Genomic DNA, 24,895 nt, shown 5'->3' with positions numbered 1-24,895 from the left:
AGAAGATAAGTCATGTTTAATGTATATGTCGAACTGATTTTAGACCAATCATATTAAACATTGGGCGGGGCTACCCAGCGCAACGATGCAGGAATAGAAACCAAGCAACCAACAAAATGTATCCTAGCGCTAAACGACAAAAAATGGAAGAGGTTATTACTTTATCATGCTGCATCTGGTGTAACAGACACAACCAGGTTGGGTTTTACTCTTGAAACGCTTCGGTTCTGTATTAATTTTTTTATTTTTTTATTTTTTATTTTTATTAAAGGTAGGACAATTTTCTCTACCACTTGTATTTGAAAATAGTCTAACCCTTGAAATGTATTGTTAATTTAGTATTATTCATATACTATTATAGAATTTATTCATATTTTGAATTAGCTTTCATTTTATATTTGCATTTTAATTTTGTTTAATACTATTAGCTTTCATTGATTTTTATTTCAGTAATTTCAGTACTTCAACTTATTTAGTTCAGTTAGTTGCCAAGGCAACATTTCTTAAGTTTTCCATATAATATATATATTTTATTGTATTTGAACTTAATTTATTTTACCAAAAACCATTAATAACAGTTTTAGTTTCAATTAACAATAACACAACTGCTTGTATTTTACTTTACTGGATTTTGATTTTTCAATGATTTTGATTTAGTCAATCTAGCACTTTTAAGAGATGTTAAAAATAACTGTCACTAGGAAAATACCTTTAGACATTGAGTCATCTTCATTAGTATTCAAATGGTTGATTAATATCTTTCTAAATTGTATCTTTTGTCGCCTTCATTATTAAATACTTGGTTACGTTCTTGCATATGAATTACACTTGATACTGATTTTGCTACTCTCTTTATGTTGTTACAATATCCAACGTAATAGTTAACAGGTTTTTGGCACATCACAGTTGAGGGGTAAGGAAGCGGAAAGAGGTGGCAGATAGAGAGAGAAAGACACTGAGGGGGATCTGACCCTGTACACAGACAGGGCAGTGCTGTCATTGTGCCCGGTGTCTCCATGCAGGAAAAGGGTAAAAAGCGCTCTGGGAATTCTTGAGATTCCTGACAGTCCAGCCTTGGTGGCCCACAACGAAAGAAGCAGGGTGACCAGGAAAAGGATTAAAGACAGCATTCACATCAGGGCATTCTCAAATTCCTCTCTTCTGTGTGTGTGTGTGTATGTGTGTGTGTGTCTGCCTCCAAAACAAACCCCATGTCTCCATTTGGCCTTTTGTGTGGGGGTCATCCTGTTCTCCAATGGAGCCCAAGACCCTTCACCTCCCCAAGTCAGTCATAAGCCTACTCGTCTCACATAGCCTATTCAATCCATCGCTCCTGTAGATGCTCATGATTTTACTGACAGGCATGCTGCAGGGCTCCTCTACCTGCTGGGAGGATGAATCGATCGGTCTTGTTTGCTTTCACACAGAGAAAATGATTTGGGATGGCCGACAGAGGTATGCAGCTATGGGTGAAGGGGTTCCGGGAATGCAGGTCATACCGGCAATGACACAAACCTAGTCGTTTTGCAGTCTTTGACAATATAAACATGCAGAAAATCTTAATGAAAAATCAGTTTTCACAAAAGGCATTTTGTTTCAGTTTTGTTTCATGTCTTCAGACTGAATTGTTTTTGCATATTTGTTACATAATTAAGTTGTTACAATTTAGAACAGGTGTGTATGCATGCAAGTAGTTCTACTGATGAATACAGATTATTTTAAATGAGGGAGTGTGTGTCCACAGCTAGTAATTTGCATAAAACACGCCCACATCATGTCCACGTCACATCTTTCTCTCGTGCTCGTTTGTTTGCTCACACACTTGTGTTAGAACATGCACAGGAAGATCAAGCAAAACTAAGAACATAATCGTCAAAACCAGTTCAAACACTACAAAAGTTTTTAAATAAACCTATCCTACATTTATTCCCATAATTTTTGTTACTCATAAATAATTATTACTTATATAGAAACAGTTGGAAAGTTGGACAGATGGAGCTCCACTCTACAGTAGTATTTGGTGCTTCTGTTTGCTTTGGTGTTGAACAGGATAAGAGGTAGTATCAAAAAAAGGGTGAAGTGTAGTTTCCCACCCAGGGCAGTGTCGCTAGGATTTCCTCTGAACATCCAATCTGATGTAGCTGACAGTCACATGGAACAGATGCATGTGAAACACATATATGCTTCCTCTAAGAGGAAATTAATACAAGTGCAGCATGCATACAGGATCTTTTTGTCACTTCTTATGTTTTTGATTTTTTTTTTTAAATGTATTCAGTCCATATTTTGGTTCCTTCTATAATTAAAAGGCCCTAAAATACCTGTAAAATATGATTTTATACATGTGATATTTATATTTTGCTCTCCTTTTCCTTCCAAAAAGAGTTTGCAATGATAGTATTGTTGGAGACTTACTCTAATTTGGTTTCCATTTTGCTCATGAGACTTGTGTTTTCATTATGTACTTTTCCAGTGGTTTTTCCAGCATCACTGCTTTGCTTTGGCAGTTACTTCATGTAATCATATCCCCATATAAAACCTGCAAGGAAGAGCATGGCAGGACCCAAGAGTATTTTGTCCTGTCATCTCTATTGTGTACTAGAGTCACAGATGCATACTGGAACTTACAAATATTTTACAATCTGACTGTGTTATTTTGACTTCTCTTGGCTTGCAAAAGTATTATGGAAAGTTTCTAAAGCACAATCACGCATACAGCACTGATAATGTGTGAACTTCACCATATATTAATTTCAAACTTGCTGTTATTTTGTTTAGCTGTTAGGTTGTCTCTAAAACAGTGTGATGACAAACATGAGCAAAAATGAATTAAGGGAACTTCATATTCTGTATCTTTGGCTATGCATCATGCATGACGCACAGAGTTTTGCGAGGGTTGGTTTTCTCCAACGGATATGAACTATTTCCCATCAGAAAACGGGAGAACAGGAAGAAGGTCAGAGAGAGAGTCAACAAAACCCACCTGAAACTGTCAGCTTTTCCCAGATGAAGCCTCTTTCCGTTCTCTCTCTGGCCAATGAGAGCCTCTGATTATATCAGTGAGAACTATACAAAGAAATTCTGGTTCTGCTGAGATCACCATGAGTCAAAGCATTAAGATCACAACCCCTCAAAGAGGGGAACATGTGAAATCCAATCATCACTCTCTAGATTCAGACAGTTACCCAAATAATTTTGTAAGGTCCTTGGTGAGAAAAAGCAAAAAAAAAAAAAAAAAATACAAAAATAAATAAAACTCACTCTCTTTTCCAAAAACATCCTCAACTCCATTTGTATTTGATTAAAGGGCAGATACAAAAAAGTGGTTAAACTCTAATGCAACAAGAATTTGACCTTAAGGTCAAAGAGATATGAGTTTCTGTTTCTAATAAAACCCCAACCTCTGTTAATCCATAACGGAGCCCTTACTCCAAACTAATACTTCATATCTAATCTAACATAATTTTGGTGATTTGGCAGATGCTCTCTATCCTGCTGAACATTAGCAGCATGTATCATACTGATTTCATAAGTCTCCTGCACCAGAGCACTGTGCAAAGACATTTAAGGAAATCATACTATTTGTTTTAATGAGAAAAGCATGAAAATAAAAAAAGAAAGAAAGAAAGACAAAGAATCCTAAATGGATTAGATCTGGCCTTGCTGCACAACATTCATTTAGTCATATCTGCTTGATAAAATTGGGTTACAGTCATCATTTTAATAATGTTGCTTTGACAATTTTTAGATATGTTTTTGTCAGACATATGTTATTGAAAGCAAGCTCTGAGCTAGTCTTAGAAAAAGATCCGAAAAAAGTTTTCTACATCGAGCATGTCCATTGACATGCTGTTTACACTGGACACATTAAAGCAAAACTTCCAAATAGATCACCTCAATGGTAAGTCTTTAAGCCATTCATTTGTCAAGTTGTCAGAAATAGCGCAACACATCAGAAACAGAACAGGCATCTGTCAGCGCAGTGCTTCAGCGAATATAATGTATATTTGATTATATTGGAATCTATTTTGCAGTTTACAAATGCAAATATGCTCATAGCTTTTGTCAATTAAGATCATCAAGCATCAAGAAAGAGAAATATGAAACATAACATAAAATAAAAGATAGACTAATGCTCTCAGTCAATGGATGAACATCTTCCCACTTGTTTTTTTTTTTTTTTAGCGCTGATGAAGGATTAAAGTTATTTGTAAGTGTGTGTTTTTAGTCTGCTTCACAGAAAGTCAGGCTGCCGATGAACCAGACAGATACTAAAGGATACACACAACCTGCAAAGGGTTTTCTCTCTGGGAAAAGAAACAATTTATTTGAATAAATAATAAAACATTGACAACTTATATAGAAAAAGAAAATATTTGTTTTATTTGCATGTCGTTGAACTTTTATATGAATTTATATTTCTTTAATGTTCGAATACATCTATATTTTTTATTAAAAGAAAAATATTCAAAAAGAAACTGTGGTAAATTACGGCTCTAAGGTGATTTTTTAATGAGTTTTGTGGCTTTCTTTGTCAGGTTTAAAACTGTGTTTTTCTCTTTCAGACTCTCCTCGCTGACTTCTCAGAGAGGATTTCTGGGGAATGAGGGGCTTTTGATAACCAACCCAATAGGGATGCTCTTACTCTTTCTCTCTCGCTCTGCCTCTCTCCGTAGTCCTGTTTGAATGCCGGGACGGGAAGAGGACTTGGGGGGGATGGGTGAAAGGGGGGCAGGGGGTGGACTATAGGCTCTATTTTTCCATGGACTCCATCCATCTCAACTGCATTTTTCTGTCAGGTCCTGGGAGATGAGGCTAATTATCCTGCTATTCATCTTCTCGCTCTTCATCCTGATCTCTCCATCCCTCCCTCCCACTCTCCTTACACTTTGCTGTATGTGCATATATGCATGTGTGTGTGTGTGTGTGTGTGTGTGTGTGTGTGTTCCCACATGTCTCTGTGTGTGCCTGGGCATGAATGTGTGTTTTCATGCATGTAAGATTGTTTATACGGAAGCTGTTCGTATCATGATCTCTGCTTTACAAGAATGTCTCATTTAAAGTCCCATCAACAGAAACACCAGTCTGCTGGAGTCAAACCCATTGGAAATCCCTGGACCAGAATTAAGCATGACATGTCTATGCCTGTGTTCACATCACCAATCTAATAGGCTTCAAATCCTCTCTTCATTCAGCTTTCTCTGTGTTTGTACGTGCATACGCATTTGATTAGCAGCAGTGGATCAGTTTGTTCTGTATAATCCAGGTTGTCTGCTATTACACTCTCTAAAAATAAAGGTTTAATGTTGACATCTATGGTCCCATGAAGAACTTTAACAATCATGGAACCTTTTCAGGTTCTTGGGGAAAACCAAAGATGACTCTTCTATGGCATCGCTGCAAAAACCCTTTTGGAACCTTTTTTTTTTTTTCATTTTTTTTTTCACACTTGCCAGGTTTGGATTAAATCAATGTGATTGCTCTGTTAGTACAGTACATTAAACAAATGGACCGAGACCTCCTAAAAAGATGGGACTCTCGACCCGCTTCTAAACAAACTCGGGTGCGGTTCAAGTGAAATATAAATGCAACACAGACCAAAAACATCAAAACTAACCAATCACACTCTTTTCTCGTCATATGAACTATCATTATTAATACTGCTCGTTACAGTTTGGTACATTTGTCGGAACCGCCGTCTCCATTCATTTGTGTCTATACATTTACATGCTATATCCTTTACACATTTTGTAACAAGTTCTTTGTGAGTAAAAATATCATCATATGTGCACATACATAACACAAACACATTTCTAGAATCTTCTCTCATCTCCAGACGTCTCTGCCCAGGTAATTAGATCGCAGCACTTGTTAAGCTAAAAAGAAAAAAAAAAAAAGGAGATAAGATTCCCTCTCTCTCATCTCTCCCATTATGGTTTCTTTCTCCCCCAGAGCTATTTGACTACTGTATCACGACTTGAAAGTTGAGGAAAGTCCTGAGCTGTCAGGAGGCATCAGAAAGCTGCGGTGCCCTGCGGAGAGATCGTCTCCGTGCTGCTAAGATGGAGGCCAGCGCCCTTTCATCCTCTCCTGCAGAAAGACGCTCTTTCATTCTCTCAAAGGTAATATGTCTAACAACATCAAGGTGAGGGAGATTGCAGATGCGGTGCAGGAAATTCTGCTGTGCAACTGGGATGCTGGAAGGAACAAAGAGTTAGTGAGAAAATATCAAACACATGGGGGATTGGTGTAATGAATTTAGATAGTCTATTTAGATTCCGACATCTGTGTTTGGGGAGAAAAGCCCAGCTTGAAGTTTCTCAAACCTGAATGGATGACCAGGGCTTTTCCTGATGAGAAATTAATGAGGTCTAGCAGAGCCTATTAAAATCTGTCTCTCTGCTAAATATGATTTTCCTCTTTCAAGGTCATACAAATAGCAACAATTTAGATAAATGTGTACTCATGTAATTAAGCTGCGTCCTGTGTAAACAAGAACAAAAGAGACTATCATTATTAAACATGGACCAGTGAAGACCATAGGGATCTGGGATACAGTAAACTGAATTGAACTAAATATAACTGGGCATACTGAGAATTGCATTTTGAATAGATTCATTTTAGGATGGACACCTAAGGCATTAAAATACCACTGAAAAAAAATTAATTAGCTAAATTACAGAGCACATAGTCATCTATTGTCGGCATCTCACTGCAACAGTACTATGTAAAAAAATATATCTTCCTTAATACAGGCAGTTTCATGTCTGAGAGTCTGATTTTTAAAGTTTAGGCTACAGATTTTTTGTTATATGAAGGTCACTTGAAAGCTGTTTTTATGCCTTGAGTGTGAGTCTTTTTAGGACATTGGTTTTTTTTGAAGGTCCACAAGAAATCAGTGCTCATAATTATAGTTGCACCCTCATATGTGTAGGTGCGGGTGTGTCACTTTTAGGAGGATGAATAGACAGACAGGCTGTGAGTGAAGCATGGCCTTTAGCCTCATAATCCTACTTACAATGCAGAGAGAGCCCTGAACTTACCAGAAAAACACTGCCTGTCTGCCTCCTGCTGAGACCAGAGAATATGGATGCTTGATGGCTGGTACGTCAGCACGTGGGGCCCACACCAGTACAAACTCAGTCACACTTGAGAACAAAGACACAGTAAAGGGGACATTAACAAATTCTTTATATAATCTTTATAAAATCAAAACCCCAAAAGTGGGTTTTTAAATCACAATTAAATGATGTTACTGAAAAGCTGACTGTCTGACAAATCATCTAAGGAAATGTAAAGAATTAACACTTTTGAGATGCTTTTCAAAGCAATTTTCACCTAGCAAACCAGAAAAATGAAGTTTTATAGTGCAGCTGTTTGCATAAGGTTGTAGAGGTGCAGAGTGATTTATTGTTCTTCTCTGTGGTGTGGTTTAGTTGAAGGAGTGTCATTTATGCTATTCCTTATCTTTGTCCCAGCCTGTCAAACATACCAGCCCGCTGGCTCCGTGTCGAGCGTTTGCATGTTTCAGAGATGGGAAGTTGTCAGGGACTGACGAGACAGGTGAAACAAAACCTACAAGCCCAGTTCTCTGTTAAGTCTGTCTTTCCTGTCAAAGAGCAACGGCTAATGAAGTGTGAGATATTCACCTTTGTGCTGTATGCCTAGACGAACTAGTTTCTCTCCTGTTCTGGGGGACAAACTGATTAAGAATCAGATTTTGTGCAGCACAATACCATAGAGCTTTTCACACTGCGCTTAACACCTGGCTCTATACCCTGCTATATAACCCCGGGTAAAGGTACGTTTTACACTTGTAATTTAGCACTGCTTTTTACCCGGGTTTATGAGGTGTTAACCCTGCATTGCAGTGCCAAATGTGCACAGTGCACAAGAGACACCCTATCACGCTTTAGTTTAGACAGTCAGCAACACATCACTCATTCTAAAAACAGTCCTTTCAGTATTTGAGGGGAAATGGTCAAGTTGTTGATAGAAAACACATGGATTAGATTCAAGAATAGACTATTTTATTCTTACCGTTGTAGTCCACCAAACAGTCCATTCAGGAAAAACTTGACAGTACAGTCTGCAATAGAAGAATGAATAGGTATCTGAGCTCCATTGCAATACTTTAAAAACAAAATTACAGAACATTCTGTATTCATAACATTTGAACCTGTGAGGAAAAAAAAATCTCAGAGATTACACACTTTCCACCAAAACACACCTATTGTGAGTGTAAAGAAAAGAACTATGATTATGCTCAACTATCTAGCCTGAAAATGCTATAAGAAAAAAAAGGACACTGTCCATTAAAGCTGAATGTTTTCTCTGGCTGTAAAACTCTGCAGAAAGTCCACTAGGAACATACCATCCTCTGTTTCCACTGCATATCTAGGGCACGTTCAGGTAATGAAAACACAGCAGTCGTATAACACAGACACGGGCTGAGACACCTGTTTGGAAGTCCACAGGGGAGGAAGAGCAGGTAATAAGCACCTGACACAGAGAGAGGCAGCTGTCAGAAACAGTGAGGCTGTCCAGAGGCCGGTATATAATGAGGTGTGTTCTGAAGGAAATGCTCCAAGTGTAATTAAGGTCCAGCTAACTCTAGCCTGCGGCTGTCAACTGCCTATTTTTCATCATAATACATCTGAAGGACTCAAGGCCATGGAAACAAGAAAAAAAAATATAGGGTTTGAAATATTTTGTCAGATCAGTGCTGAACCAATAAAATTATCAGCTGGCATGAGAAGTCCCATTAAGATAGCTGGAAAATGTGAGCAATAAAACAACTCAAATATTTAGTCTTTAGTTTCAGAAAACACCACAAAAGTGCATTTCAGAAACTAAAAATATTTATAGAATTGACAAGTCATTCATAAAATTAAGAAGTTATTTATTTATAGTTTATAACATGATTCTTTTTATAAATAGTTTATAAATAGCTATAGTCACATGATTTCAGCAAATGATGCTTCGTTTCTAATGGTTTTAATTGTTTTGATTAATTTTAACAAACTTGCATGCATAATTAAAAAGGTAGAGTGAAAATAGTTTCTAATTGGCCTTCTCAGTCAAGTCCTGCCTAAAATCATAAAACAAACACTACACATTTAAAAAGAATACAAATTATACATACACTTCATAATCAATTGAATTCACTGACTTGAAGATACACTTTCATAAAACATTAATTGGTTTGTAAAAGATGTATTTTGGGTTGTGTTCACATTTACAGTTTTGACCAGCAGGTGTCACCAGAGTGCAGTGTTTCGAGGGCATCAATATATTTATTTTAAATAATTTGTTAAAATGATTGTTTGTTCCATTGTTTGTTGTTGCATTGTCTGTTCCATCTCTATTGTTTTGTCCAGACAGCCCATTTGTTCATGACTTTCGTTACTTTTGTATCACACCAAAGACATACTTGTGTCATACGAAGTAGGCTATTTGGTGCTTTTGTACGCCGTAGTGCACTATTTTACTTAGCGGAAGCTTTTAATACATGTATGAATATATATATATATATATATATATATATATAGATAGATAGGGTAGATAGATATATATATTAATCCATTTAATTAATAAAAAATAAGAGATCTGCTTCATTATATCAATGGCATTGTGGGAATTCACATAGTGGCACTGGAATGTAGGGGTGAGCAAATGCCTGTGGTGGCAGAGGAGCACAAAAGCACAGGCTGAAGCATCACGAGGGATGGATGCATTCCCATCAAGCTGGAAGACAAAACAGAGAACCACAGGGAAGCAGATGCAGTTGATTTATGTACTCTCCACCTTTAGACTGCAGTATGAAGTCCCAGATGTGCTAAATAGGGTGAACAAAAAAGTGTCCCAAAGAAGAATAAGCAGAAAAAGAATGGAATTCTAATTTAAATTTAACCTGGTGAGGGATTTCATAAGACATATTTGATTCAACATACAATTTGACCTTGATCAAACCTGATTGAGTGGCTCAGTTTTAAGTAGTTTTACAGAATAAGTGTGATCAGAATACGATTTAGAAATGTGGAGAGGAAATTTCTTTGTCTTTTATTCCAGCAGCTTTGATGCTTTTTCTTTGCCTTCTGTTACAGAATTACCACACCCAAAAATGTGCGCGCAAACAGATGCCCTCTTCTGGTCAAGTTTGAGTTTGGTCCGTCATAGGGAAATTCTGAATAATTCTGAATATTCTAATATGTTATTGCTGTTGTATTTCATTTTTAATAATTTTAACCAGATTTAGCACAACATATAAAAATGTTACACTGAAAAATGCTTACATTAATGCATTCACATATATATATATAGACAAGATATTTATGTAATTTTTTAAAGACTTACATTACATACATAGATTTATATAAAGCAAGACATATTTTAAGGAAGACTAGTTGCCGTTTCTTCAGAGATACAAAAGAAATGAATATTAACAAATATCCCATCCTTAAGGATCATACCTAAAACTCTAACATCTAAAGCTGAACTTGTTTTTTTCTGCATACTTCACGAAATGTTTGGAATACATTTCACTGAGAATTTGTGGCTTTTACTGATACATCTGAGGCTTCATGGGATGAACAATGGGAGAAGGGTGTCAGCCATTTTAAAGTGTAGTCCCTGTAAAACATCATATGAGATGTTAATTGTGACACAGACTTTTCAAAACAATGAGTTTATTTTGTACATTTAATTCACATTTCTTATTTTAATAATCTTGAACATCTCATTGTGTATTTAATTCATCTAAGGATGAGGGAAGAGCATGAGAGGACCTTTGGATTTTCTGCCCTTTTCTCTTCTGGTACTCTTCCTCATCCACTGTCCACACTGCCCCTGTCCTCCCGTCCACCCGCACAAAGCATTTGTGGAGACTAAGATTGTGTCGCACAGCATTCTGAGAAAAAGGTTGAAATAGTTTTTAATCAGAGAATATAACTGATATTCATATGAAACAGGCCTACTGGCATTATTCAGTATGATCTTATGTCAAGAGCGCCACCATGTGGACATAAATATAAATAAATATATATAACTGTCAGACCAATCTCAGGATCTAATAAATAAACCTGCTCAAGACTGGAGCTTTTTTGTTTTAATTCAGCTAATTTATATGGAATAAAATCAGACACACAAGCAAACATCTTTCACAATATGATTAAAAAATATACATATTAGACATTTTAATATTAAATTGAGTTTCAAATTGAACAGAAATGGGACTGTCTCCATGTGTCAGCATGTTTAGTACCTTCCATGTAGGAGAATTATGACGGAAGTAGAAGAACATTCTTGTGAACCAGTTATAAATTTCGTTTAGCGTCCGCTGTTTGTCTGGGGCTTCTAGAATTGACTGTAGGAATCAATGATTTTATATATATATATATATTACATAATTTTTATTTTAAAAATACAAGGATTCATTTAAACTTCAGAGTGAGCATTAGCAAAATGTATTAAAAATAAATATATAATAAATAATTAAAATATATCTAATATATATTAAATATAATAAAATATGTATAAAATATGATATACTATATATATACAATAAAGGCAAACAAAAGATGTGTACTTACCCATCTGATTAAGAAAGCATATGTATATGGAGGTCGTACATTGGCATATTTGTAGTATTCAGTACTGCTAACAAAATCTGTAATTGCCAGAAAACCAAATTACTAAGAAGCAAAACATTGCACAATACTCTTGGAAACTGACCACAAACCCTCATATGTGCGTTTTGCCTCAAGTATGTCGCTATGAGTTTTGCAGCAAGTGCAAAACGTATAGTCGTGCAACGGCTATGAGTCAGTCATTTTCGATAATTCACTTGCGCAATACATCTAGCAAAATATAGACAGTGTTATTATAAACGGCTTATGAGCAAAACTCCAGCAGAGTACGTCTGAACTACATTTGGTCCAGACCTTAGGCTTCCTTTGTGGTCTGCAGGCATGCCAAGTGTGGCAACAGGAAACAAGCAATCTCACAGCTTCAACTGTAGTCCTAGTGGTAGACCACCAACTTTCTACTATCTGGCCAACAACATAAACACATAAAGCCAAAGGAAATAGGAATAAGATAGGCATGACCTTCACACTGTAAACAGCGGTAGGTGGTGACCTTTATAAATCTGTATATTTTCCCACCACTTCAGCATCTGCATTTCAGTTTCACTTGATTGGATTTTTCTAATGACACATCTAAGCTAGACTGTGTGTGGTTAGGGGCACAGCAAGATTTTACCTGGCAGCAGGTGTGGTAGGGGTATATGCCAGGGTTCCTGTCGTACTGGTGCTTCACTAGCTCTCTCTGTCCTGCCATCTGGCTCCCTCACCTGGGGCAAATTTAGTGCCAGCGGCCTCCACCAGCCTGGAGCAACCCCCTGAAAGAGAACACACAAGAGAACACACCTACATATAAGAGCAATATTGAGCACAGATATGGTTTTCCGTAGACGCCATAAGATACGATTTACTGACGTTTTATGAAATCACAAAAAGGAAATGTCGTGTTCACTGTGAGAATCGCTATTTCTAAACGCTCTCATGAAACTTGTGCCATTGTCATAGAGTATTCTGAAGAGTCTTACGGTACGCGTCGAGATGCATTCAAACAGTTGAAGGTGAAGTTGCATGGCGTGAAGTTTCTGCTTCTCCTGAATGAGCTGAAATCATCATATATAGCTTGTTAGAGCCAGTGGGGTTTCAAACCACTGTTACCAAGACGTTTGATTCTTTTGGGTTCACACTCAATGACTCAAAACCAATGAAACCATGATTCACTTTCTTGTGCCTCATTCATGATAACTGATGATGATCAATGATGCAAAGTGTGACTTGTGTGTGCTGTAAATGAAAGATTAAATCACTGAGGTACCTGATTCTCCATGTGCCGTACCAGGTCTTGCTGAACTCGCCACTGCGCAATCGTTTTCTCATCTGTGCTATGGTCTCGGTTCAGATGTCTAGATAGGTTGAGAATCAAAACCTGTGTTCTTAAGTTTGAAAATGATAAATTCCAACAAGGAAGGCTTGCTGATGTTACAAATATATACACATGCACACACATATATATATACACACACACACACACACACACACACACACACACACATATATATATATATATATATATATACTGTATATATATATGTGTGTGTGTGTGTGTTAACTATATATATATATATTTTTGCTGTCTAATGATTTTCACGATTAATCACATCCAAACAAAAGTTTTGTTTAAATAATACCTCTATGTGTACAGGCTATATTTATTTTGTATATATAAATACACACACATGTTTATATATTTTTATTTACATGTATATACATGTATATTAATAGCCCTTGCTACATTATATTAGATATAATTTATATATTTAACTGAGACTTGTTATTCTTAAATATATACATGCATTGCTGTTTTGTTATTTTTGATTGCTTCACATTGTATACCTCATATTTATGTAAACAAAACTTTGGATTTTGGATGTGATTAATCGTGACTAATCATTTGCAGCCCTAAATGTATATATGTATATATGTATGTGTGTGTAGTATATATATATATATATATATATATATATATATATATATATATATATTAAAAAAAAACGTATATACTTACTTCAAAAAATGTGTATACCCTTCAAAGACTTTGTCACAGCCTGGCCAGCGACATTGTCCGTTTACAAAAAGATTGTTGGATCTCTGGATTTCTGACTCGACTGGGCTGAGAAGGACACATGAGGGGCATCACGATTCTTACTGATGAACATTTAATACCATTACAATTTTATTTTCTTACCTCTACTTACCTGTGAGAATGAAAGCTGGAAGATTGTTTCCTGTGCTGGCTTGATCCAGAAACAGCTTGGATGGAAGTCTGTGCACTGTGACCTATGACTTTTCTTCTGTTCATGGCTGTTGGGCTGCTCTCATTTGCTAAAGAATAAGGCAAATAGTGCACACTTGTGAGTACTATAACAAATTATTTTTTTCATCTATTTATTATATTATATTGTTTTTGAAATTAGTCAAATATACTATGTTAATATGTGTATAAATTGTTTTTAAAACTATAAATCTCAGTTAAAATCATTTAAATTGTCTTTAAATTATGTGTGTGTGTGTGTGTGTTCATATATTCTATAATATATATATATATAACATTACATATAAATATAATGAATAATACATTGCAATCACAGCATAATAAAATATTGATCTTGACAGTTGTGGTCAAACATTTACACACCCCTTGCAGAATCTGCAAATTATTAAAAAATGTATAATAATTATTATTATGGTTGTTGTTGTTGTTGTTTGAGTTATTTGTGTAAATTAAGTTAGTACTATTCAGTTAGTACTAGGCCTACATAAAAATGAATCTGAAATTTTAATGGTCACTCTTTAAAAAAAAGTAAAAAAAAAACAAAAAACATGTGACTATGTCCGGGAAAATGTGAAGTTTGAATAATTAATTGGAACACAAACCCTGACGCTGGTGAGCTGGAGAGCGAAGTACAGATGGCCTGATCAGGCCGGCCTGAGAACTCTGAAACACCAGCTGAAGAAACTGCATCCGTTCCTCATCAGCAGCTCTCTACACACAAACACCCACAGAATCAGGCCAACACAATAAAGGCCATTCACCGAGAGCTACAGCACATTTGTACTATACCTTTTAAACATCAGTAGTTAATTAATGTACCTGGCACAGAGGATGTTTTATTTGTGATCAGGACAAACAAAAAATAAAAATTATAAACATCAAGAACAAATATATATATATAAAATATACAAATATAAATATATATAACATATGTATATAACAAAAAATACACACAGCAAGAAAATGATCAACAATTTTATCAAACAAAATACTTCTGTACACAAAACAATTTTGAATCTTGCGTGTAAAATGCATTGTAAATTATATGCAACCAACCTACAAAGGGATGTTGTCCTTTTTAAGGCATTGTTACAGAAAGTACCAGAGAATAAAGCTCACTCACACAACGTACCCCAGAAGAAAGATGTTCCACGGGCCGTGGTGAAGAAGATTTGTATAACAGAGGGGGAGATGCGTCCCGCTCTTTTTTTAGTGGTGGCCGTTGTTCATTTTCCCTCTCACTCACTCTTTTGTCACTCTCTCTCTCAGATTGAGGCATTCCTGAAGTCAAGAGTTTGAAAAAGATTGCAGATTGATGTACAGAGTTGCAAACTTACACATTACATTTCAAGTTTACATAATATATATTGTTGGAGAGACAATGAAACATTTAATTTAATGTTAGCTTCTCATATTTTTTTTTAGGGTTAACTTATTGTATTTTCCTGTATTAGGAAATATGATTGCTTAATATCGCTTAAAAATTTTGATGAATGGCTATGGTATTTTTAATTTTGTTATTTTATCAACATTCATTAGATTTAGTCAGCTGAAACAGTTTTGATCTAATATTTTGTAGGTGGAAAATAGTAATCAACAACATTTATTATGTTGAAAAGCAAAGTTTTTTGTGTGTCTATTTGTTGATGAGAGATCTATCAGAAGTCATTTGTAAATTCTGTAAATGTTTACCCCTTCTTAAGATGGCCTCTTTGAATAATTTTACATCTTGTGCTAAAACAACTAAATTAGCAAATGTTTCTTTTTATTTCCCATAATTGCACACTGGCATCATCCTGCACATGCTAAACTTATATCTAAATATGTTACACTTTAAAGGTAAATACATATTGTTTTTAAGGGGGATATCACTGACCATCTTACCCTGCATCTTGAAATTTACTGAATTAAAAAAAAGTTCTGTTTTATATATCAATAACTACACATGCAGACCCCTTCAGTAGCTTCATGAACCCCTGGGAATGTGTTTACCTGATAGGAATTAGTTACATTTGTTGGAAATGAATGCAAACATGGCCACACCTAAATGTATACTATAAAGAAGGCAAAAGAAACACTATTGGCATCTCACAGAAAACCAAGAGGGAACAGAAGAATGGAGCTGGTATAATTACATGAAATTCGACATGCATGTAAGGGATGTGAGTGCTACGAACACAGACCCTAATCGTGGAGTTCTTCAGTAAGCACCAAGGGGGGGAACGAGGAAAGCAAAGTGAGTGACTGGTTTTCTCTGTGTGAATAGTCTACATATTTTACAGTAGCCACAAGACCATTATTATTTCTGACAATCTCCAATCTCTAACTTTCCTATTTTATGTTAAAGTCTCTAGAAAAGGCTAAACGTGATTTTCTTGAATGCAAACCCAAAACATGCATGACGTCTATCTGTCATGCAAAGACACAAACCTCTCCCACCTCTCAGGAAACCACAGACACACGCTTTGCATTTTGCAAAAACATGCACGAAAGAAGCAACCCAGGAACAGGATAAGGGATATAAGACAGCGACAGAATGTGGTTGGTGATGTTATTGAGCCTGAGTTGAGATCAGTGCATCTATAACAACAAAAGGATGTTTTCATGCACTCCCCTACATTTTAAACACACACCGAATGCAAGCAAACATGAAAATTCAGTGAAAATGTATTTTCATTTCATCGATTAAGAATAAAAATAAGAAAAATGACAATACTTTCATTAATATTCTAAGTCATTTGCTTTTCTAGGCAATGTGAGGAGTGTCTGGCACATATGTAATTTTGCTTTCGGTTCGGTTCACACCACTCAGCGATGGAATATTACTCACTTGTCACATATCACTCACTCACATCTCGCTTGATAATTTTTCCTCTTTTCACATGCATTTTACCTGCTTCTCAAGACATAATCTAAGTGAAACTACATACAGGCATCAATATTTGTCACCTACTTTCCATTCCATCTCTACCACATGAAAGTAAAAAATAAATAAACTTAGTCTTCGTAAAATAAGGATGTATCCGCAAAAGATTTGAGAAAAAAACAAACAAAATGACTCACAGTGACCATAAATTGATCTCTTTTATCCTCCCACTTTTATATTTCCAACGTTTGAGTATAGGCGTACATGCAGTAAAGAAAAACAGTAAATCATTTCAATAATAACAATCTTAATTTCATATGTGATATATATAGTATCATATCACATAATCATTTTCTTTACAACAAGGTTAAAATATTATTCAGCCATGCAAAGCAAGTGCTCAAATAAAAAAATAAAAAAATTACAATAGTCCTATGATTTGAAAACGTTTTTGCTGGAAAATGAGTGTTCATTAGCACCAAAATAGAATCTTCACAAGCAAATGAGTCCCGACATACATGCAGGTAATGTGGATTCAGATTTGAGTATCTATACAATTTTTTTATAATTTGGAAATATCATAATCCATAGCTGACTCATCTAAGGCCTGCATGGAATACTTTGTTATCAAAGTTATCATTAAATAACAAGCAGTATTAAATCAAGCAAATTTCAGAAACAAGTAAATATTCACCAAGAAACAGCGTTCTTTACCTTACACCTCTGTAGTCAGTCGTTGTCTTCCTGTGCTGTTCTGATTAAAAACGAGACTAAAATGATCTTTATAGGATAAAAATATCAATCTGAAAAAGAGAGATAAAATCTCACATTAAAGGACTAAATGCAATGTTAGATTTTTCAAATTGTACCAAAGGTCATAGATCACATGCAGAAGGGATGCAGCAATATTATTCTTCCATGAATGGCAGAGGACACACTAGACACTAAAGACCATCTAACATGCCATTCTGCAGAGGCTGAGCACAAATTTTCTTGTGGAAGATGAAAGGCAATTCATGTTTTACGTTTATGTTATGTTAAATGTCTTTCTGTCCCCCAAATGTTTCACTATGATAAGTAAGCACAATTTTAACATATTTTACATGTTAAATTTACCTAGAAATTTAGAGACCAAATATTATTTACAGATTGTTGTTGCTGTTTTTTTACATATAAAAAACAAATGATAGCCTATGAAATAATTATTAGGAAATAAAATAATTTGTCTACTATGCCTCATTATCGTGGAAATACAGTACAATTACAAGAAAAAAAAATCATAAATGAATTGATATATATGATATATGATCTGATGCCAAAAGATTTTTTTATGGGTATTTCTTTATATATATATATATATATATATATATATATATATATATATATATATATATATATATATATGTATGTGATTGACTGGTCTATGTGATCTATCATTTCATTATTTCCAGCAGAGACAAAAAAATAAAAAAAGTTTTCCATAACATGAGCAATGATTATATCAGGCAACACATCAAATTAATAGTTTCCGCAGAGCTGTAGTGCATTTTAAAACTCACCTGAAGTTGCCACCTTCCCACATAGAATGTGTCATTGCCAGTCAGTATAAAGCACTATTTATACTCAGAAAATACTCTGTGTCATCACAAAGGAAACAGAAAGAAATGTTCCACAAACAACAACGTGAGGGTATTGATAAACAACTCACTCTAAAGAACAGGTGCTTAGATGGCATCAAACATTGAGTTATGTCAAGAGCATAATTAATAAAGAAATAAATATCATACAACGATGTGTCCCACACATAATTTTATAACTGATCTTTAAGAGACTTAAAACTCCATTTACTTTTCAAACATCTTTTGCGTATCGTTTTGAATATGCAATAATGTGATTTACATACATGTTTGAGGGAGGCATCGCATAATTTTTTTGTGTCATTACAAAAACAACAGTGACATCAACAATAATCATTTATTATTAATAATAAATATCATCATCATAAAGTCTCATGATCAGTATAATTTTAACTGTAAATCTCTTTCCCTCCATTTTCTCTTCTGTATTCAGAATTGTAACCAGAATATAAATAACAATTGCTCCCTGGAAATTACATAACTGGTAAATCAATGCACGATTCTTAAAAATGATGCAGGTAATTCTGTCTATTACATTCAATATTCACTGCAACCTTTTGTGTCACTTTTATAAGAAAATAAGAGAGAACCGTGAAGGTGAAAATCAGCATCTGTCATATGAAGAAAATAATGCATTAACAATTTCCTACTGTTGTGCCATAGTTATTGTCATTTCTCTCCTATTGTATTTGGTTTAAGAAGACACATTGTCACAATGCAGAACAAAGGTATCAAAAGCCAAAAGCATAATAATAATAGTGATGTAGACAGTCGACTGCATAATGACACCTGACACTGTTTAATAAAGGGATGATTCACACCAGAAACGAAAAATCAGTTACGCACCCTCATGTTCCAAACCTGCATGGCTTTTTTTTTTCTGTGAAACACACACACACACACACACACACAAAAATCAACTAAACAACTAAACAAAGTGCATTGATTCACTTGGCAACCATTCAAATCTTTAAGCAATGATGCACAGAACTGCAACATGTTTGACCCTTTTGTTCTTTAGCAGTAAGGCTGCTATTTTTAAAGTCTGACATTTTCTTGGCACACATCTGTATGTTTCTGGTTATCCGGATATCTGTCTCAGTTGATATTTATCTCTATTTTACACAAATATGAGTCAAACATGTTTTAAGTAGTATGACTCAGTATTTCTTATTGTAGGTGTTCTCTGATTCAGCGGATTCAGATCCATTTGTAGGTGTAGAAGATTGATTTTACATTGTAGTGCCGCCACTGAAACAGCATGACCCAATATTCATATTTGAGAATTATCACACTATAATCACACCAGAGCCTGACGCAAATGCTGTTGTCAAAATGTGAAACTGTCTGGGATTTTGAAAAATGGGTCTCACAGTGTTTTTTTATTCGTGTGAAACTTTGATCTTAAATTCTAACAACTGGCACGCATTCATCAACAGAACAGCACGTCCCCTTGGAATTATAAGGTTCTATCTGCGTTCTGAGCAGTTTTGAGGTATTGAGCTTTAAAGTTTTTGCATTCCATTCGACTGTGTAGAAAGAACCTTTTTATTTTCTAAATAAAAAGTTCCAAAATGTACACAACTTAAAAAACAACATCACATAATGTAAAAAAGAGGTCACAGAATAAGAACATGTGAATAACTAAATTTTGACAAAAATGTCAGATAGAACCTTATAATTCCAAGATGACGAGCAGTGTTTAAGGCTTTCAAAAACTCTGCTTACCACAGCTTCCACTGTAATAAAAACTAATAACCGACCGTTAGTGAGTGACCTTTTTAGCAGAGAACCTCATAGTTTAAAGATTTCTGTTCGGAGGTGGGTTTTGCTTACAACACATTGAGTGCAGATATTAAGGCCTAAATCTTTTGCTTTTTCATAGCAGGATGTGATTGCTTAAGTATATTTTTTGGGGGCGTATTTATTTATAAGGCACACTGCAATAAAGCTGAATCAACACATCCAATTCAAACTGACTAAACTTAACTGGCTTAATTTAAAGCAAACAACTATGAAAACGGCTGCTACAACAACATTTACAATAAAAATAACATTTACATAAATGGGACTGTCCTCACAAGAGCAAATGACAAGTTTGTTTTGATGAGAATTCTTATTTTTGTGGTTGGCAAATGTCACACATGACATGTTCTGACTTCTGATAAGCCTCATTCTGATTTCCTCTGAAAGCCCCTCACTCAAAATCGACAGTCACACGATTTCACATGCCATTAAAAATTTGCAGAGCTTAACACTTTCACTGGAACGAGTGACAAACACTCTTTCTAATTACATAAAGGAACTCTTACGTATCACAAATAAATATCTTTAGAATCAGTGAGCAAATTCCATGCTTCACTTCTATATATTATTGATTTATATCTGTAAATAAAGACTATTCTGCTATTTGCACTAGGCCTTGCATTGAACAGATGAACTGCATTATGGGTGTGGGATGGATGCTGATGCACATGAAGTGGAGGTTAATTCATTCTAAACCTTTTGAATCACTTCTATAGACTATGACTATGTTTTGCCTCATTTTTCTCATTAGATTTCAGCGCGGTTGTCGTTGCTAGGAAACTTTTTTCCACTTACTGTGTTTTACCATGGTAAATACGTGCTCAAGTCGTGTTTGTTTTCGTGTTTGCCTATTGCGGGACTCCCCTGTTTTACGGTTTGCTAAATAGTAAGGCATGGCCAGCTGACTTCAATAACAAGTACTCAGGCAAATATAAAATTGGTTAGTTTCACCGCGGCAGCAGTCGCGGCAGCCCTTGTGTGAAGCCTCCTCGTGTGAAGACCGACGAGTGTAAAGACCATTGACTCTACCTGCGCGACTCCACAGAGCAAGGACACCAACAAGGCACTTGAGTATTGAATTTCTTCCCTTTCTTTACTTTTTGTACAGCTTGTTCTCAAATACTTGGTCAAATTGGTCAGTTGTACTCACTATGTGCTTTCAGATCTCTTCTATTACTACTTACACTTGGAGAGCACGCACTGTACGTCGGAGGCAGGCCTATCACAATAATCTACGGCCTGTCCCTCTGACCTCTAATACTTTACTCTCTATTACAGTTGGTCTCTGGAACTGCCAGTCTGCTGTTAACAAAACAGAATTTATTTCTGCTATTGCTACTCATTCCGGTCTCAACCTCATGGCCCTAACTGAGACTTGGATCAGACCTGAAGACACTGCCACTCCTGCACCCCTCTCCACTAATTTCACTTTTTTCCACACCCCTTGCACAACTGGGAGGGGTGGAGGTACTGGTCTCCTTATCTCAAATGAAATTTGCAAACATGCAATTACTATTACCCACCCTGTTAAAATCCACTTTGTAGTCATTTATTGTCCCCCAGGTCAACTGGGAAACTTCTTGGAGGAGTTGGATGTGTTACTATCAAACTTTCATGAGGATGGTACTCCTCTGGTACTGCTCGGTGACTTCAACATCCACCTATAAAAACCTCAGGCTGCTGACCTCTTTTGATCTCAAGCAAGCGTCTACTACAGCTACGCACAAATCAGGCAACCAGCTAGACCTCATTTACACACGCTGTTGCTCCACGGACAACACTTAAGTTACTCCACTGCACACCTCAGACCACTTCCTCATCACTTCTAACCTCACACTTACTCCTGACATGGCACACACTCCTCCGCAGGTCACCTTTCGACGCAACCTACGCTCACTCTCTCCCTCTCGCCTATCCTCTATGGGTTCATTCTCATTTCCTTCACTCTCTCAGTTTTCAGCACTGGACACAAACAGTGCTACTGACACTCTTTGCTCCACTCTCAACTCTTGTTTGGACAACTTTTGCCCACTGTCATCCAGACCAGCACGCACCACCCCATCTGCCCCCTGGCTGCCCGATGTTCTCCGTGAACACCGCTCTAAACTCAGGGCTGCAGAGAGGAAATGGCACAAATCAAGAAACTCTACCGACCTCAGTGTGTATCAGTCACTCCTCTCTTCCTTCTCTGCAAATGTCTTCACTGCTAAAACAACATACTACCACAACAAAATTAACAACTGTTCTGACTCTCGCACAGTTTTCAAAACGTTCTCTTCTGTTCTTTGTTCTCCTCCCCCTCCTCCTTCATCCACTCTTACAGCTGATGACTTTGCAGTTTTCTTCACAAATAAGACAAGAACCATCAGTGACCAATTCTCCACACCGCAGACTGATGATAACTTCATAACGACTAATACACACTCTCTCCCCTCCTTCTCTCCACTCTCAGAGACGGACGTTTCCAAACTTATCCTTTCCAATCATCCTACTACTTGTCCACTTGATCCTATCCCCACGCACCTCCTTCAGGCCATTTCTTCTTCAGTCATACCTTCACTTACTCACATTACAACACCTCGCTTCACACTACATTTCCCTCAGCATTTAAGCAGGCTCGGGTAAGCCCACTGCTTAAGAAACCATCTCTAAATCCAGCATTTTTAGAAAACTACAGACCAGTATCCCTTCTTCCATTCAATGCAAAGACACTTGAGCGAGCTGTGTTAAACCAACTCTCTATGTTTCTTGTACAGAACAACCTCCTGGACAGCAATCAATCTGGCTTCAAAAGTGGCCACTCAACTGAGACTGCCCTGCTCTCAGTTACTGAAGCCCTGCGACTGGCAAGATCAGCTTCCAAATTCTCAGTACTCATCTTGCTGGACCTGTCTGCTGCTTTTGACACAGTTAACCACCAGATTCTCCTGTCCACCCTCAGAAAGATGGGCATCTCTGGAACTGCACTCCTGTGGTTTAAGTCCTACCTCTCAGGTAGGTCCTTGAGGTGTCTTGGAGAGGTGAGGTTTCTAAGTCACAACTTCCTGCTACTGGGGTTCCTCAAGGCTCAGTGCTTGGACCACTTCTCTTCTCCATCTACATGACGTCATTAGGATCTGTCATTCAGAATCATGGCTTTTCTTATCACTGCTACGCTGATGACACACAACTCTACTTCTAATTCCAACCAGATGATCCGACGGAAGCTGCTCACATTGCAGCCTGTCTGAGAGACATTTGTAGCTGGATGAAGGACCATAATCTTCAGCTCAACCTTACTAAGACAGAACTGCTTGTGGTTCCAGCTAACCCATCGTTTCATCACAACTACTCTATACAGCTGGGTTCATCAACCATAACTCCTTCCAGGACAGCCAGAAACCTAGGAGTTGTGATCGATCATCAGTTACGCTTCACAGATCACATTGCTACAATGACCCGGTCCTGCAGATTTGCCCTATACAACATTAAGAAGATCAGACCCTTCCTGTCAGAGCAAGCCACACAACTTCTTGTCCAAGCTCTAGTTCTCTACAGACTGGACTATTGTAATGCTCTCTTGGTGGGCCTTCCTGAATGTTCTATCAAGCCTCTGCAACTTATTCAGACTGCAGCAGCGAGAGTTGTCTTCAAGGAGCCAAAAAAAGCTCACGTTACTCTCCTCATCAGGTTACACTGGCTACCAGTAGCCGCTCGCATCAAATTCAAGGTACTGATGCTGGCATGTCAAAATGTTCAAAATCACTCTCACGGACCTTTTCCTGTACTGCGCCCAACTGGTGGAATGACCTCCCAATCTCAATTCGAACAGCTGAGTCTTTACTCATCTTTAAAAAACATATAAAGACATCTTTTTCACCAGCACTTGACCAACTAATATTAGCACTTACCTTTTCTTTTCTATTATATTCTATTCTTAGGGAAAAAAAAAAAAAAAAAGCCTTGCTACGTGTTCTGTGCTAGACTAACTGAGACTTGTCACTTGTATACTGTTGTTGTTCTCTCACTGGTCTTCTATTGTTCTCATTTGTAAGTCGCTTAGGATAAAAGCGTCTGCTAAATGATTAAATGTTATTTGTTATTAAATTTATATTGTATAAAAATGTAATATTATTTTAAATATCTTTCTATATTTGTTGTATTATATTATTTTAAAATAACATATTTATTGTATAATTATTTTTTTATTTATTCAGCCATTATGTCGTGACCATAATGGCCCCGCCAAAAAAAAAAAAAAAAAACATTCCATATTACACAAAAAAAGAAAAGAAATAAAAAAAAAAAACACTCCACATTGTCATTACTGTCTTTACGGTGATTAAGAACATTATAGAAGGAAAAAATAAGTACAGTAACAATCTGTCGTTCTGCCCACTAGAGGGCGCTATTGCACACGTAGTGTCCTTATTCATTTAAAGTAAATTAGTTTTTTTCTACTTGAGGCTAATGCTAAGTTATTTAAGCTATTATAGTACTAAGATTATTAATAAAAATATATAACCTTATTTTAAAAATCATAATTAAAGGTGATGATGATCACATACCAGATTATACGACAATGTTAAGGGCATATTTAGCCTTGTTCTAGAGGTAACAATGTTTAACTTTAATGTCCGATATATCATCTTTTCATATCAGTGACCATGATTACACTAATGCAGTGCTATAAACA

General features: G+C 36.3%; 1 protein-coding gene and 1 long non-coding RNA gene across 3 annotated transcripts; both read right to left on the bottom strand.

The window, feature by feature from the left end:
* Window positions 1-5,114: 5,114 nt before the first annotated feature.
* On the bottom strand, window positions 5,115-8,608 carry LOC122145920. The gene is made up of 4 exons (XR_006160647.1): window positions 8,375-8,608; window positions 8,041-8,089; window positions 7,044-7,148; window positions 5,115-6,197 (listed from the first exon to the last, which is right to left on the bottom strand). It is a non-coding gene; the product is annotated as an uncharacterized LOC122145920 (long non-coding RNA).
* A 1,421-nt stretch (window positions 8,609-10,029) lies between these two features.
* On the bottom strand, window positions 10,030-17,738 carry LOC109095299 (forkhead box protein P3). Of its 2 annotated transcripts, none has more exons than XM_019109003.2 (12): window positions 17,492-17,738; window positions 15,035-15,192; window positions 14,514-14,622; window positions 13,835-13,961; window positions 13,645-13,749; window positions 12,895-12,982; window positions 12,608-12,682; window positions 12,262-12,400; window positions 11,592-11,668; window positions 11,264-11,365; window positions 10,788-10,909; window positions 10,030-10,632 (listed from the first exon to the last, which is right to left on the bottom strand). In XM_019109003.2, exons 2-12 carry the CDS (start codon window positions 15,188-15,190, stop codon window positions 10,542-10,544), a joined length of 1,191 nt encoding a protein of 396 aa, XP_018964548.1. In that variant the 5' UTR covers window positions 15,191-15,192; window positions 17,492-17,738; the 3' UTR covers window positions 10,030-10,541. The 2 variants fall into 2 exon arrangements, with proteins under 2 accessions (XP_018964548.1, XP_018964550.1); XM_019109005.2 differs by having other exon boundaries at window positions 15,044-15,192; window positions 17,492-17,736.
* Between the last annotated feature and the right edge of the window lie 7,157 nt (window positions 17,739-24,895).

Source organism: Cyprinus carpio, chromosome A8, assembly GCF_018340385.1.
Source record: "Cyprinus carpio isolate SPL01 chromosome A8, ASM1834038v1, whole genome shotgun sequence".
Taxonomy (NCBI): domain Eukaryota; kingdom Metazoa; phylum Chordata; class Actinopteri; order Cypriniformes; family Cyprinidae; genus Cyprinus; species Cyprinus carpio.
Note: the sequence above shows the minus strand (reverse complement) of the source record. Positions and strands in the feature narration are given on the sequence as shown.

Excerpts from the sequence above, each read along its gene's own strand:
- LOC109095299 (XM_019109003.2), bottom strand. The coding sequence starts at position 15,190 with ATGCCTCAATCTGAGAGAGAGAGTGACAAAAGAGTGAGTGAGAGGGAA. Across the intron at positions 14,623-15,034 it reads TTTCTTCTGGGGTACGTTGT|AGAGCTGCTGATGAGGAACG; the intron begins GTGAGTGAGCTT and ends GTTTGTGTGTAG. Across the intron at positions 10,910-11,263 it reads ATAATTCTCCTACATGGAAG|AATGCTGTGCGACACAATCT; the intron begins GTACTAAACATG and ends CCTTTTTCTCAG.